Source organism: Adiantum capillus-veneris, chromosome 1 (assembly GCF_014529385.1).
Source record: "Adiantum capillus-veneris isolate H3 chromosome 1, ASM1452938v2, whole genome shotgun sequence".
Classification (NCBI taxonomy): domain Eukaryota; kingdom Viridiplantae; phylum Streptophyta; class Polypodiopsida; order Polypodiales; family Pteridaceae; genus Adiantum; species Adiantum capillus-veneris.
Genome location: NC_140931.1, coordinates 117,632,156 through 117,643,757, shown reverse-complemented (window position 1 = coordinate 117,643,757; position 11,602 = coordinate 117,632,156). Strand labels below are relative to the sequence as shown.

At 40.2% G+C, this 11,602-nt stretch overlaps 1 protein-coding gene across 2 annotated transcripts; it reads right to left on the bottom strand.

Annotated features, from left to right (window-relative positions):
- Nucleotides 1-263: 263 nt before the first annotated feature.
- On the bottom strand, nt 264-3,585 carry LOC147465411 (uncharacterized). Of its 2 annotated transcripts, none has more exons than XM_086519960.1 (6): nt 3,094-3,585; nt 2,770-2,923; nt 1,468-1,628; nt 955-1,108; nt 684-871; nt 264-583 (listed from the first exon to the last, which is right to left on the bottom strand). In XM_086519960.1, the coding sequence occupies exons 1-6, from the start codon at nt 3,271-3,273 to the stop codon at nt 434-436; spliced, it is 987 nt and encodes a 328-aa protein (XP_086376086.1). In that variant the 5' UTR covers nt 3,274-3,585; the 3' UTR covers nt 264-433. The 2 variants fall into 2 exon arrangements, with proteins under 2 accessions (XP_086376086.1, XP_086376096.1); XM_086519970.1 differs by having other exon boundaries at nt 264-570; nt 3,094-3,584.
- Between the last annotated feature and the right edge of the window lie 8,017 nt (nt 3,586-11,602).

Here is an 11,602-nt window from a genome sequence, read left to right as displayed (position 1 = left end):
AATGGTTACTAATAATATAGAACTCTCTCGTAACTACCTTGAAATCGCAGGCCTCGTGCATGCACAAGAAGTTTTGGACAGATTCTCAAAATAATTCTCAAATTGTGACTTACCCCAATCAGTACATATCTAGCTAGGTACGATTGGGGGAAGGGGACCACCGGCCCGGTGGAGGGGCCGGTGGTCCCCTGCCCCCAATCATACCTAGCTAGGTATGCGGTGCCTCCCTCGCAGAAGCTCATGATGTTATGCATTGTATGAAAAACACTGAAAAAGACTCCATTTTCCTACATGAGAAAATTTCTAAATCTTCTTGTGGTGATTTTATCACTTCTTTTCTATACATTCCATTGTGTTCTAACAACTTCAGAGCTTGTCTCAGACAGTTTATGACTCCCCGTTCTGACATAAATATGTTCTCGGCAAGCTATTCCTACTGCCACACTTCTTCAACAAGCAGCTCATGATCTGTGTCCGGTACCAAGAGTCTTTTGTTCGAACCAGTTTGCCATTGAATGATGGTATCATCAGCTTCTCGGGCTAGAACAATCTTATACTCCAGAAAGGATCCTGCATGGAGGTTCTTGATTGTCTCATAAAAAAGTCAGCCAACACATCATATATATTGGATGGAGAGAGAGAGAGAGAGAGAGAGAGAGAGAGAGAGAGAGAGGGAGGCTTACTATGGCTGTAATCCAAATGTCATTGAAATGCCACACCATTTTCTGGGCTTTCCAAGGGTCCCATTTCCCGAGCTTGTCAATATTGCCCACCAATTTGAAGAGGTGACCGAATGAGCATCGTTGCACAAGCACAACGTAGACAGCAACATTCTGTACTTGTATAGGCGTAGTAGTGCGGATAGAGGGAACTGTCAGGGCAGTTAATGTGTAAGGAAAAGTATGCATTACACATACACAGTAACACAAGGCAGATAGGCAACTGTGTTTGTACCTGAGTGGGTGGTCCACCTGTCCAGCACTGTCAAAGCTATGGCACCTTTTGGCACCTGCATTACTCTGTTTGGGCCAGGCATCCATTCCACCTCCTTCACATGGTCTGACACACTTAGATATTTGTAGTTTATTGTTGAACCAGCAGTGACATTCTGGCCAAAAGGTAACATATCAAGTTGCTTGAAAATGAAACACCGCAACGAAACACCGATGGTGCGTAAGCAGAATTACAAGCAAAGCATCACAGTGCTCATCCACAACACTAAACAAGAACTCGTGCTTGCGTCTCTCACGCCATCATTATGCACGCATGCACAAAAGCAAGCAAACATGGTATATGCTAGGATTCAAGTCTTTGTGATGTCTTATCCTTGTTTGTTTCAAAGTTTCACTCAAGTAAGCTTCTTTAACTTATTTTGCATATGCCTTTCATTTTCAAGTGAATGATTTAGTGCTATCTATTTTTATTTAGTGCATCTCACTAGAGGCCACTAGCAGATAGCTTCCTTACTGTGTCAACCTTCCACCGATCACCAATGTGCCAAACCATGGAGTGAGCTTTGTCTAATTTCCACTGCCCAAGCTCTTTACTGTCACCACTTAGTAGAAGGTGGCCGCCATCTTTGCCAAGTTGCTTCACTATTCCAAAGGTTATTGTCACAGGGCTTGAACCTAGCAATTAAATTAATTTAGCTCTCTCTCTCTCTCTCTCTCTCTCTCTCTCTCTCATAACAGGTTTTGAGTTCAACTCTCCGCGTAAGATAGATCTTTAAGGTAGTTTCCTATGACGTTAAAACAATCTTCTTCTTCTTCTTCTCTCTCTCTCTCTCTCTCTTCCCTCCCCCCCCCCCCCCCCCGATTATTCCCACAACGTTAAAATTTCTATTCCTTTTGGGTTTAAGTACAACCCGCTTTTTGGCTTTCTAAAGGAAGCCTTAGAGGAGAGTTGAGTTAGGCATACTTTTAATGTTTTCAGCGACGATTGAAACTTACCTTAAATGTTTTTTTAGTTTTAAAATATTAAATGAATATATCGTGACATGTCTTAACTTTTGTTGCATTCTATTGTTTTAGAATGCTAAAATGAAGCTTCACCTTGCATAATTCTAGTAAACTCTATACACACACACACACACACACACACACACATATATATATTTACACACACACACACATATATATATTTACACACACACACACACACACATATATTTACACACACACACACACACATATAAATGAGTTCTTTTTATTTTACCTTTCATTTCATAGCTTCACAAAGCTTGACTTTTCTTGCATTCTATAGCTTGATTCGAGTGAGCGTTCGAGAAAGTCTCTTTTATGGTTTCTTTATCACAAAGAAGCAAACTGGAAATCCTAGCAAAATTTTTGAAGTTTGCAAGATTTTTGAGCTATCTTTCACCGATTTTTCTTCCCTTTACCATGGTTTGCAACTAGTTAGTCTCGATTTTCAACCGGCTCAAAGCTAAGCTATGGCAATCCTTTCCCAAACATTGAAATTTCTTGCTGACCTCAACCTAATGATATTATCACTTTCTTATTGTTTTAAAAAGCCAACTTGACCCTTTCAGTTGTTTGTCTTCTTTCTGTAATAGTTTTTTTTTTTGTTTAGATGTGGGTATTTTAGTTCATATTAAGAGACGTGCATGTCCGCACTCTGGTTGAATTTCTTCACTTTGACATTCAGAGCACTGGGCACAAATCACATTGCGTCAACATCCGTGCATGTGCGTGGACACACACACACACATACAAAATATCCAAAAGAGGCAGATTGATTCCTAGGAGTCACCTGCTACAAACTCCCACAGGTTGACTACGCTGACCATTGTTGCAAAACGTGGTACTAACAGTGCTCTATTTGAGCCAGCCATCCAACCACGGCACATTCCATCGGCGCTTAAGCGCACGATCTTGTACTCAAACACAAGCCCGGCAGGCAAGTTCTACAAAAGAAGGTTAAAAATCAGAAATTAAGCCTCATCGAGACCCAAATCATGAATCTAGTAATTGGCATGCACAAAGACAGAAAGTGGGTTAGTAGAAATGATCTTGAGACAGCGAGGGGAACCGGAAATGAAGAGCGAATCTGCGAACCCAGAGAGGGAGAAATTACCACAGAGGCAGTCCAAGAGTTGGGGATTAAGGAATCGGGGAGCATGCGCAGGCCTTGGGAGGGTAGCCAATTGCCCAACTGAGCTATGCTGCCCACAACAACCAAAGCATCGTCCCTTTCACCATCGCCCAGGTGCTTGTTCATCAGTATAACCTCCACCATCACTTGACCTTGTCCCATTCTTACGGCTATTGCAGACTCTCCTAGATGATGCGCCACAGCCTCCTCTCTTTATTCACCCTTCTACAGCAAAGGACTCTATGACCAAGCAAGCACAGATGCTCAACAACAGTGTGCAAGATTCGTGGTCCCCTTCGTGCTGATTATACGTCTCTGATTTCAAATAACAAGGTGAAGAGCCAGTTCACATGGGATGCTGGTTGCCAGCTTGTGTGCAACATGTTGCAAATGCCTGCAAGTTCCCATGAAGGAAATCGTTTGGAAAAATGCGCACAGGTTGCAAGCCTGCTCAGAAATGTTCTCATGTAGGAAAACGGAGTCTTCGTTAGTGTTTTCCATACAATGTGTAACATCATGAGCTTTTGCTGGCAGAGGACCACCGGGCCCCCCACCGGGCCGGTACCTAGCTAGTTATGCAGTGCCTCCCTCGCACAAGCTCATGATGTTGAGGTAAGTCACAATGTGGGAATTATTGTGAGAATTTGTCCAAAACTTCTTGAAAAGGACAAATGCCAACGAGGAAAAAGACCGGATAACATGGGAAACCCCCCTAAGGTCTAGAGCATGTCTCTAGTCAAGGGGTGTTGAACCCACCACCTTCTCACACGCTAGCTCAGCTGTAAAAAGGTCTTGTTTGCTCAGTTCTTCTCATAAAAGTTAGGAACAAGATAGATGAGATCCGCGGCATCAGACCCTCATGTGAACCCAAACACCGCTTATTGCCGGTTGCAAATAATTTCACAATATGACCTCCACATGAACTGGCTCTAAAACAAGATGGTGCACATGGACGCCCTAAGGTGTGCGTTGTGCAGTTTATAATAGACAATTTCGTGTGGAGTAACCATGCTTGGCAATTGAGCAAACCCCATCGAGGTAGTGGGTAAGAAAAAAAGACTTTGTTTCCAAACCCACCTATAATTGGGCGAACTACCTCATAAGAGTACATTTTAACAACACTTGAGCTATTGCATATATACCAAATTTATCTTGTCATAAGTCCTTTTTTATATGCTTGAAAGTGTCTCAGCAAGTCTCTATATGTATTATAAAAGTGCTTTATACAAATGTTACAGTATTGGCATTAGAAGCCCTATGGTCACATCCAAGCCTAATTTTTGAAGGCTTCGACGCCCTTCGAAGGCACTTTTATCCTTCAGTGAAGGGAAAAAATATTTTTACCCTTCGAAAGAAGGATAGAATATTGAAAAATCTTTGAGTAGCCCTTCTAATTTTGTATAAATATAGTTTAATGAAGGATAGTTAAAAATATACCCTTCAAATGAATGATTAAGGTCACCCTTAAAAAATGAGCCTTGGTCCGACTCACGTCTATGATTCTATCCCAATGGTTTATTTCCACTCATGAAGACCACTTCAACTATCGTGTATACACGCAATTCATATTGTCATAAGTCCTCATTGGTATTGTTGAAAGTGTCTCATTGGTATTGTTGAAAGTCCTCATTGTATTGCTGCACTTCCACTAGTCAACTACTTTCACACTTTTTTAATACAAATTAGTTACGTACATCTTGTGTGAACAAAGGAGGTGGAGGTAGCAAAACTAAGAAACGTTGTTGATGGGTATGCATTTTATATTAGAGATGTTGTTAGAGAATCGAGTATTTCCTTCGGATTCAACAGAATTTAATTTATAAAAGAAGAGAGTTTTCCTTGAGAGAATTATTTAGAGGAGACTAGAGGTTGTTGGGATGATTTCATTGCACACTTTTTGGCTTTCTAAAAGAAATTCTTAGTGTTGGATTGGGTTAGGGGGATTTTCATAGTTTTAGTGCATGATAAAGACTTTTCTTTCATTTCACATCTTGTCTTTACTTTTCTTGCATTCTATTGTTTTAGAATGCTAGGCAGCATTTACTTTCTCCGTATGCTTGAAAATGACTTTAGAGATCAAAACATTAAACAAAATATTCATACGAGTTTGATCTTATGATACAATCTTCGAAAAAGTCCTTTTTGTCTAAGCGGCAAGTTTTCTCCTTATACAAATACAAAATGGAAACACTAGTAGAAATTTTTACATTTGAAACTATTCGAACTATTTTCTAGTATATTTTATCGGGTTTTTTTTTCCTTTGCCATCCTTTGCAACCGGCTAATCTCGATTTTCAATCGGCTTAAACCTAAGTTTAGACACATCTTTCTCAACACTGAAGTATTGATAAATGATTCTCTCATTTGAGGATTTTTTTTTAAAAATCACTTCATTAATTTTATTAATTATTTTCTATGCTTATTTGAAAGCATTAAAATATTCTTTTGTTTTGATTTTTAATGTGTCTTTTTATTTTACTTCCTTTTTGTTTTATTTTGTTTCAAAATACTAATGTGCAATGTACACCAATTACCTTATTATTGGGGCCCTTTTCATAATATATAAGCTATTTGGGAGTAGCGAGTACCGACTAGAAAAACATAAAAAAATGGCCTGATTGAGACTTACCTTAAATGTTATTTAAATTTTATTTGTTTTCTCTCACATAGTCTTATGTAGACCATAATGAACTTTCACATTGTTCTTTTGGGATCCAATAAGGCCATTGTGAAAGGGTTACATTTTGGGTGCAATTGTGGACCATTGGTTAAAAAGCTTGTTGATTAGTGATACATGGCAATAAACTATCTTTTTGGCTTTCTAAAAGAAGCCTTAGAGATGTCTTGGGTTAGGATACTTTCAAAGGATACTTTCAATGTTTTCAGTGACAATTGGAACTTATCTTAAATGTTATTTTGGTTTTAAAGTATTAAATGGATATTTTTATTTCATCTTAATTCTAGTAAGTTCTATACTACATACATACACATACACACACATATATATTAATTAGTTTTACATTTATATATATATATATATATATATATATATATATATATATATATATATGAGCAAACCATGATAAAGAGAAGAAAAACCGATGCAATGATGTCAAAACTTAGCTAAAAAATCCTACAAATTTGAAAAAAATTACTAGTATATTTGGTTTGCTTCTTTGCGAGGAGGATGCTCGATCGCTTAATAAAAGAGACATTCTTGAATAGTGCCTCACCTTATATAATTCTTATTAAACTGAACCTAAAGATTTTATTGCTTTCTTATTGTTTTAGAAAGCCGTCATGATCCTTTCACTTGTTTTAATACAAATTTGTTACGTATATCTTGTGTGAACAAAGGAGGTGGAGGTAACGAAACTAAGAAACGTTATTGATGGACTTGTTTGAACCCACTTTAGGTATCCATTCACTATTTGTTTTGCTACTACTACTCGATCTACTTTTGTTTTTCATTACATAGAATCTCCCCAAGATGCTTTAGCATGTCCATGCACGTCACCATTTAAAATCAATCTTAATGAGTAGGATTTGAACACATCACGTATATAGTATGAAACTCAACCTTAACCACTAGGCTATATGCCTACGCTGGTCCTTGAGCCCCTTTGAGCCATAAAAAAAAGAAGAATACAACCCCCCCCCCCCTTTCTCTTTTCCCTTTTTTTTCCCCCCACCCTTCCCTTTTCCTTTCTTCCCCCCCCCCCCCAAACTAATTAATTATTGGCTTTTGAAAAAGTAGTTTTGGCTGCCTACTAGAGAGGTTGTTAGAAAAATTAGTATTTACTTTAAATTCAACGGAATTTAATTCAAAAGGAGAGAATTTTTTGTAAGAGAATTTTTTAGAGGAGACTAGAGGTTGTGCTGGGCTAATTTCATTGCACATCTATACATTTGAACATTAAAAACATACACATAATTCAAAAAGAATACCAAAATTAAGATTGACACCTTGATGAGGATCGACGGATTTTCTTGGAGCCCATTTCTCCTCCAAAAGGTTTTTGCATTATAATTCTCTCTCAAAGAGAGCTTCAATTACAATACAACTTGTGCTCTTGCAGAACTTTCCTTGAACCAAGAAGATGATGTTCTTTAAGATTCCATGCTATAACCCTCCTTCCCAATGCCTAAACACTCTAGCAGGGAGAAAGAACTGCAGGGCAAGAGATAGATAAGAGTAAAATAGTACTTCTTATATGCTTACTCCATGAGCAAGCTCTTAGCGTAGCTTAACATGATAGAGTAGTAGAAGATGATGAAGAAGAAGAAGATCTTCCATTTGAAGATGATGTTGAAGAAGAAGATAATTTGTTTTCTTGGATTTGCATCCATGCCAACCTCTTAAGCATAGAGTTCGTCTCTAGAGCTTCCGAGAGAGAGAGAGAGAGAGAGAGAGAGAGAGAGAGAGAGAGAGAGAGAGAGAGTTTTTTCTTGGCCACTCTTGGCACTTGAGAGTGTGAGAATGAGGAAGAGAGAGTAAAATCTCCAATGAACCTTTGCTTTTCAATTCATGCAAACTTACTAATAGTCTTCAAATTGAAAGCCTACAACTTCGTCCAATGAGAAGTAAACACTCAAAGTTAAACTCATGCATGCTCACATACGTCTATCCTTTCTAAACTTGAAAAAATTCACATATGTCTCCTTCTTCGAAAGTAGCAAGACGTCGATGCTCATCTGCGTACTTCTTATGTCAATCTTGAGCTTGCTTAACATTTTGTCGAGCAACTCGAAGCATGTCAAAATGGTCTTGGAGAAAATCCTTCGCTTGTTGTATCTTCTCCTTAGCCAACCCCACCGTAACGGATGATCTAGGTTGAAATCCATACAAAGCATAAATGGACTAAAGCCTGTAGTCACATGCTTTGAACTATTATAAGAAAATTCCAATATAGGTAAGTAGTCTTTCCAATTGGTTTGCTTCTTGCTAATGTACGCTCGTAGCATATCCTCTAGCACTTGATTTACTCTTTCTGTTTGACCATCCGTTTCTGGATGATCAGCCATACTTAGATTAAGTTTAGTTTCCAACTTTTGGAACACAGCTCTCCAGAAGTGATTATCGAACTTTCGATCTCTATCACTAATGATACTAGCTGGAAGACCGTAGAGTTTATATATATGCTCTACAAATAGCCGTGCTAATTCCGGTGTCTTAACCGTAGTCTTAGTGGGAATGAATCGACCCATCTTTGTGAGACGGTATACAATTACCCAAATGGCATCATGGCCATGATTTGTAGTAGGTAGTCCTACTACAAAATCCATAGAGATACTCTCCCACTTACCTTGTGGAATCTCTAAAGGATGTAAAAGGCCACCTACCTTGAGGTGCTCTGCTTTATTAACTTGGCATTGTTAGCATTTTAGTACGTACTCTTGAACATCATGATGTAAGCTTCGCCAATAAAATTGCCGTCAAACTAAGGCATACGTCTTACGGATACCTAGATGACCAACACTTGGACTATCATGATACTCAAATAAGATTTGGCGCCTAGTGTCTGAGTCCTTTGGCACACATACTCTACCTTTGTGAAGTAAGTAGCCATCATCAATGGAAAAATTCTTCCATCGCTTAAGCTCTTTCTGAGTAGGGGTGGAGCTCTATGTGTTGGAGTTTCTATCTGCACGTGCAGAGACATGTTGAACTGGCTGTTCAGAGATATGTGAGTGTGATTTTAAAACTGCACTCCACACTTTAGCATATGATTGATCTTGTGCACACTTGTCACGTAATGACTCCAAAAATCCACTCTTTAGTTCCGTGAAAGCAAGTGAATTAATCTGAGGCATCTGACTTAGTGCATCCGCTACTACATTATATCGCCCCTTGCGATATCGTAGCTTACAATCATAATCTTGAAGGATTTCTGTCCATCTAGCTTTACGGCCCTTCAAGTCTGTTTGAGTAGGAAACCATTTGATACTCTCATGGTCAAAAACTACTTCAAACTCGGCACCATATAAATAGTGTCGCCACTTTCGTATAGCGTGAATTATGGCATAGAGCTCTCTCTCATAGACATAATAATTCTGTTGAGCTCTAGCTAACTTTTTACTTTCAAAGGATGTAGGTCTTCCCTCCTGGAGAAGTACCGCACCAATGGCTTTATCACTAGCATCAATCTCTACCACAAACGGCTTAAGTGGGTCGACGATTGCTAGGATGGGAGAGTGGCTATAGCTACCTTGAGCTGTTCAAAACTGCGTTTTTGGGCTTCTTCCCAAGAAAAGGTCTTACCTTTTGCTTTAAGTTGATCCGTCGTAGGAATAGTGATTTTGGCATAGTCACGAATATATTGTTGATAAAATCCAGCCATGCCTAAAAATATTTGAGCTCCTCAACCGTGTTGAGATGTGGCCATCGAAGAATGGCAGCGACCTTGTCAGTGTCCATCTTGATGCCAGAATAAGAGATCACATGATCGAGGTAATGTATCTCTGTTGTAAAAAAATCACACTTGCTTTTGTTTGGACACCGGCAAGGCCAGACTAGACAAGGAAAGGGCCGGGCTATGCGGTGTGGAACGGGGAGTCCAACTAGGGCAAAGGGCCAGGGGCTTGCCTATATAATGGGTGGATGGGTGGTGGACTCTCAGGCTCTAGCTTCCCTTGTCTTACACTGATATCAGAGCTTGTGTCTATTTTGGGAAAGGGGAAGGGCGTGGTGCTTTCTAGCCGCTCAAGGCTTGCATGTTGGGGTCCAACACAGTAGGGATCACCCCTTAGCAAGGAGGTCGACGAAGACGAAGCCGTGGGCACGCGAGCTTAGCAAGGGAGGGCCGCTGGGTGCAGGAGCACCAAAACGTCGACGCGCGGGCTTGTTGGAGGCGCAAGGGCCTGCTCAGCGTTGTTCGACATAGGGCCGAAGCCCCTCGGGCCTTGCATCGTCTGCCCCAAGCGTTGCAAACCCCTGCGCGCTGCCCGTTTGGCGCCATAGCCGATTGTGCGTTCTTTTTCCCACTTGAAGGGCGCCCACCCCCTTAGGGTAGTGGCCATACACAAAAATTTTAAAGCCTAAGGGGTGGTACCTATAGTGGGTACCCCACCCTCCCCCACTCCACTACGTGTGAATACGGCAAGGCCGGAAAGGATGGCATCGACGTATCCGACGCACATTCCGACAATTTTTTTTTGCGTATTACGCAGAAACTCAATTATTTCAAGACAAACAATTTGGCGGAGTTGCAGTACAAGTTTTTGGTGAAATCAATTACCGTTTTCAAGCCTAATTGATTCGGCTATCAAGTAGTGAAATTCCATCTATGGCGGACAATTCGAATCACTTTCCACTGGACTACTCTCAATTTTGACAGAGTTAGCAAGGCTCCTTATACTTTGTGAGTGCTCTCAATATCAGGTATTTTTTTTGAGTACTTCTTTCACCGCACTGTGTAGCCATGGATTTGGATTGACATTCGATTTTGAGCAAAGTACTCCTGATCCTGCCAATGATGGCCCGCGGCCGGATCCTCTCAAGTAGAGTACCCGCAACGCTACGACAGGAGAAGATACTTATGAATTGCTCAATATTCAAAAATTTTGTGCACTTCAGACACGCATGACAGTCATGGATGAAAATTTTAAAGCTTTAAATGAAAATGTTACTAAACTATCCACATTAGTAATTCAATTAATGCATCAGCAGTCTAAGAGTCCTGCTGACACGCACATGCATGAGCACATTGCCACACAAGGGTAGGGAATTTCTAATCTAGGGCAAGGCCCAAATGATGATACGTTGCATACTCTCACTGCAAAAGAGGTGGATGAATTGTTAATGAACACCAAACCACCGATTTTTAAGGGGGAAGACCGAGACCACAATAAGGATGCAGTGAATATCTTTCTCAGCAAGTGGGATGGAATTCACGCCTTACGGCGTACTCCGAATGTAGTTAGAGCTCTGCAAACGAGCTTAACTGTGGAAGGCAAGGCCTACAAATGGTGAATGTCTCTCAAGGAGAAGAACATCATACCACAGAGTTGGGTAGCTTTTGAAGCAATGTTTAGCAAGGAATTTTTGCCTACAAACGAGGCCGATCGGAATTGGACGGCTTGGAACACATGTTCCATGCACCAATACCCATCACTCCTTGAATATATCTCTCACTATCGGGATGTTTTCCTCAAGTTGGAAGGCTTAGATACCTTTCAACAAGTACGGGGGTTCATACGAGGTCTGACACCCGAGCTTAAGAAGTATGTCAAGACCCAAGACCCTAAAACACTTGAGGAAGCCATAGTGAAAGCACATATTCATGATAATCCCGATGAGAAGAAAACACATAATAGTCACGTGCCTGCTAGCATACATGGTAATACAAGCACTCAGTATGGGCACAATAAAAGAAAATTTCTAGTTGCTAATTCAGATGCATCTAAAAAACCCAAGGGCCCAGGGGTCCTCTCTCTCTTGAGGATTTTGATAAAGCCAAGAAAGAAAAGTTATGTTTTCAATGTTTAGAAA

Bases quoted from the DNA above. Each gene is read 5' to 3' on its own strand.
- LOC147465411 (XM_086519960.1), bottom strand. From the start codon at position 3,273: ATGGGACAAGGTCAAGTGATGGTGGAGGTTATACTGATGAACAAGCAC. The intron at 2,924-3,093 runs GTAATTTCTCCC...CTTCTTTTGTAG, and splicing joins ACTCTTGGACTGCCTCTGTG to AACTTGCCTGCCGGGCTTGT. The intron at 872-954 runs GTACAAACACAG...CTGCCCTGACAG, and splicing joins CAGGTGGACCACCCACTCAG to TTCCCTCTATCCGCACTACT.